At 29.3% G+C, this 4858-nt stretch overlaps 1 protein-coding gene across 1 annotated transcript; it reads right to left on the reverse strand.

Annotated features, from left to right (window-relative positions):
• Window positions 1–492: 492 nt before the first annotated feature.
• On the reverse strand, window positions 493–924 carry LOC140860755 (glucan endo-1,3-beta-glucosidase 7-like). The gene has a single exon (XM_073263758.1). The coding sequence runs from the start codon at window positions 922–924 to the stop codon at window positions 493–495; it is 432 nt and encodes a 143-aa protein (XP_073119859.1).
• Between the last annotated feature and the right edge of the window lie 3934 nt (window positions 925–4858).

Below are 4858 nucleotides of genomic sequence, written 5' to 3' on the forward strand. Positions count from 1 at the left end.
TATATAATACATTGAATTCTTATACTACTAATATAATATTGATGAATCAATAATTTTTGGAAAATCAATTTTAAATTATTTTTGAATCCTCTTGACTCTTTTAATAAGTGTAAATTAATTACATGAATATATTGGTGACTGTCCCTAGCTATCATTTGCATGGGCTTAAATGATTCAATTTGCAAGACAACACATTTCTTTTGTACGTACGTATATAGCCAGATAGATATAGATTTCTGGAGAGGCATGCATTATTCAAATTTCTCATGCATGCATTGTAACCTTAAAGTTATTTGGCTAGATGTTCTTGATCAGTGCTTCTTGAAATTTATGATCATTATGCGGATCATGTTTGTTTTTCAAGAAAATGTGGAAACATGCGATAGACAAAAGGCACTTTTTTCAAACATTGAAAGCCTCTGATTGTGGAGAAAAATGAACTTTATCTCCTCCCCATGAGACAAACTTTTCCTTCCCTTTTGACAGATTAAGTTACAGTCCAATTTTCAGGCCCTTTTTGGAGATTATAGTTTGACATAGAACAAGAAAGTGAATGCTTTCAGATGCTACGTTGATGGCTACTATGGAGGTGGCCGGAATGAAGGGGGCGACACGGCTGGTGAACCACTCATCGGCAGCGTGAGGGTCGGAGCTCAAGTTGGCCACGTGCGAGTTTTCGACCGCGACGATGAGGTCTATGCCAGTGTTTGAGAAGGCTTGGAGGATCTCGTTGTTGGTGTCATAAATCTTGACCTTGTTAATGAGGGTGGACTGAAGCAGCTGAGCCACCCGCTTCGGTGGCGGGAGGTTGTCTCCGACCGTGCCGTAGTTGATGCCCACGGCCGAAACTTGCGGCGGTGGGCTGAGTTGGAGGAGAAAAATTAGGAAGAGAAATACAAGGAGATTTGCAAGGGACATTGCCATTGGTTTTTAATTTGCGTGATTTTCTTTGAGAGTGAGTGAATATATCTTGCTAACCAATTGCTACTACATGTGTTCTATATCCGGCTTTATTTAAATTCTAAATGTTGAAATATAAAATATGTACTTTTGGGGAGGGATTTAGGAAACGAGTCCCACTGTCAAATTTGAATAAGCCCCTTTTGTGCTGGATTGCATTATTGTATGTCCATTCTTTTGACTAATTGCCATTTTTCCTGAGATTCTTGCAATGTTAAATCATTTTTCATACAAAATATTGATGTGCCATGATCGTATGAGAGCAAAAAAAAAAAAAAAAAAAAAAGGAGACTAAAATAAATATATAATTTCATTTATAAATGAAAAGAATAATAAAATAAATACAACTCTCAAGCAGAATCAAACAAGCGATTAAGTTTTTTAGGCTAATGAAAATTAGATATTTATATAGACTTATTTTTTAAAACAAAAGCTTCAATATTCTACTTGCAAATGAGATACAAAATGTTTGGAATATAGATACTTATATAGATATATTTGGGAAAGTACAAGATTAATTCTTCATTGTGAAATTTCAATATTGAAAAGCATAATGTCCATTCTAAACTCTTGATATTAAAAAGCATTATAAATTTTTCTCCTGGTTAATTTTCACTTTTGGGACCATGTCTTTGTTTTGTTTCAAATTTTTCATCCTTCAATTAAAATCAGCAATATTCTCCTCATTTTCAATCTCTATGGTATCTCTTTTGGAGGAAGACTGACTTAGATTTTTTTTCGCGGTTTTGCCATTTTCTCCATGCATTTTAATATGTTTTTGGGAAAATAGTTTTTTTTTTTTTCCATTAACGTGTTTATTTTTTGGTTTTGGTCCATTAACTTTCAATATTTGGGTACACTAACTTTTAGTTTAGGCTAATTTGGTCGAAATGTTGATGTGACACCGGAAAAAATGCTGACGTGACGTCGAGAAAATATAACATCGTACCGGAAAATATGGACTTTTCAACATACCACGTCAGCAATTGGACCAAAATCATCGAAAATTTAAAGTTAGTGTAAAAAATCCAAAAATGGACAAATTAATGGACCAAAATTTTTTTTATATATTTTTTAAAGGAATGCTATCAGTTTGGTCTATTTTAATCTAATTTATTTACGATCTTTAACTCAATTTTTAGCCTTGTATTTATATATATCACATTAACCAAATTTTTTCATAGACCCATATCAATCTCATGTATCATTACGTGTTAATTATTTTATTATGCTTAATAAATTTTTTTTTGTCCATTAATTTGTCCATTTTTGGTCTATTTTAATCTAATTTATTTATGATCTTTAACTCAATTGTTAGCCTTGTATTTATATCTATCACATTAACCAATTTCTTCCATAGACCCATATCAATTTCATGTATCATTACGTGTTAATTATTTTATTATGCTTAATTTTGAATGAACTATCTAAATTAGTTAAGAACTTATGTGTTTAAGAAAAATACACTTGATCTAGTATTGCTGCTTAATATATTTTTCGAACAACCCAAATTGGATCGCATTGTACCTTAATTTTCAATTATTTAAGAAAATCGCGATTAAAAAATAAATCTTAGACTGGATCGCATTATATCATGATGTGGTGCTAATTTTTTTATAAAACCACGTCGACTGCACCATTTATTTAATTATTATTTTATATCTTATGATTATTAAATATATAAATAAGAGATTGCTAATTCCAAAAAAATACTGACTTGTCAACCTGCCACGTCAGCAATTGGAGCAAAATCACTGAAAATTCAAATTTAGTGTAAAAAATCCAAAAATGGACAAATTAATGGACCACAAAAATTTATTATATATTTTTTAAATGAATGTTATCGGCTTGGTCTATTTTAATCTAATTTATTTACGATCTTTAACTCAATTGTTAGCCTTGTATTTATATCTATCACATTAACCAATTTCTTTCATAGACACATATCAATCTCATGTATCATTACATGTTAATTATTTTATCATGCTTAATTTTGAATGCACTATCTAAATTAGTTAAGAACTTATGTGTTTAAGAAAAAAAAACACTTGATCTAGTATTGCTGCTCAATATATTTTTTTGAACCCAAATTGGATCGCATTGTACCTAAATTTTCAATTATTTAAGAAAATCGCGATTAAAAAATAAATATTAGACTGGATCGTATTATATCATGATGTGGTGCAAATTTTTTTATAAAACCACATCGACTGCACCATTTATTTAATTATTATTTTGTATTTTATGATTATTAAATATACAAATAAGAGATTGCTATTTTAACCAATTTATTTACAATCTTTAACTAAATTTTTATACCTTATATATATATATATATATACACACACACACACACACACGTATATATACACATTAAATATTTTTATAAGCTTAATTTTGAATGTACTATTTAAAATTAAGATCTCAAATACAAATTTGACACAATAATTCAAAAGGACGTACAAATCACTATGTGGATACAATTAATTAGTTAACACACAAAAAGATAAATAAAACACATTTTTACGTTATTTATTTAACACAATAAATGAAAAAGATAAGAGGACATTCCATAGACACACACATCAATCTCATATATCACTATGCCTGAATTATTTTTATAATGTTTAATTTTGAATGCACTATTTAAAATTAAGATCTCAAACACAAATTTGACACAATAATTTAAAGAGAAAACACCTCATTACATGACACGGTGCCAAATTTTCTTTTATAAAATCCCATCGATAACACCTCTTATTTAATTGTTATTTTTATATTTTATACTTTTTAATTAGATTTATATATATTTAGTATTTCCTGCAATATTTATATTTATTAATTACTAAATATAAATAAGATATTGCTAATTTACAAATTATATCATTTTTTTGAAAAAAAAAATACTATCAGTTTGGTCTATTTTAACCCAATTTATTTATGATCTTTAACTCAATCGTAGCCATTATATTTTATATATCTATCATATTAAGCAATTTCTTCCATAGATACACATATGAATTTCATGTTTCACTACCCGTTAATTATTTTTATCATGCTTAATTTTGAATGCATTATCTAAAATTAAGATCTCAAACACAAATTTGACACAATAATTTAAAGATATACAAATCTCAAATGGATACAATTAATCAGTTAACACAGAAAAGGATAAATAAAACACGATTTAAATTATATATTTAACAGAATAAATGAAAATGATAATAGGACAACACAAATTTAACCCAATTACACATGTATACATAGAAAATGGACATTAATATAAGGACACAATTATAAGAAGACAACACAAATTTAATATAAGGGTAAAATGGACATAATTAGAACACATATTTAATTTATTTATTTAACACAATAAATGAAGAAGATAAAAGGACAATACAAACTTAACACAATTACAATATAGATATAAGGGCAAAATGGACATTACACAATTCAACTCATCCTTTTTAATAGAAATATAAGATTTTCAATTTTCACCTTGTATTGATTCTTCTTCTTCTTTTTCGTCTTCCGCTTTTGAGATGTTTTACTCTACTACTCTTGGATATTTTATTTAGTTATTTATATACCGGTTATATACCGGTACTAATGTCAATGCCAAATCACTAAACGGTTGATGATGGTTTGCTAAACCGGGGCCCGGGCTGTCAGGGTAGTGAAGTGGGCCTGACGTGATGGCCAGGCTAGTAGAGGTAAAGTGTGATCTGTCCCTCCCTGATCGAGATGATCTGCACACAAGGGAAAGGAATGAAAGCACGTTAGTGGGATGCCGGAAGGTTTTCCGGCGGGGTCACTCCGATGCTTAAGTCAGACTTAGAAATAGAGTGAGCTTTTTAGAGAAATGAATATAGTGCTTTGTAATTTTAGATGAACA

Source organism: Henckelia pumila, chromosome 4, assembly GCF_033568475.1.
Source record: "Henckelia pumila isolate YLH828 chromosome 4, ASM3356847v2, whole genome shotgun sequence".
NCBI lineage: Eukaryota > Viridiplantae > Streptophyta > Magnoliopsida > Lamiales > Gesneriaceae > Henckelia > Henckelia pumila.

What these genes read in the sequence shown, in the direction of transcription:
- LOC140860755 (XM_073263758.1), bottom strand. Translation starts at nt 924, where the DNA reads ATGGCAATGTCCCTTGCAAATCTCCTTGTATTTCTCTTCCTAATTTTT.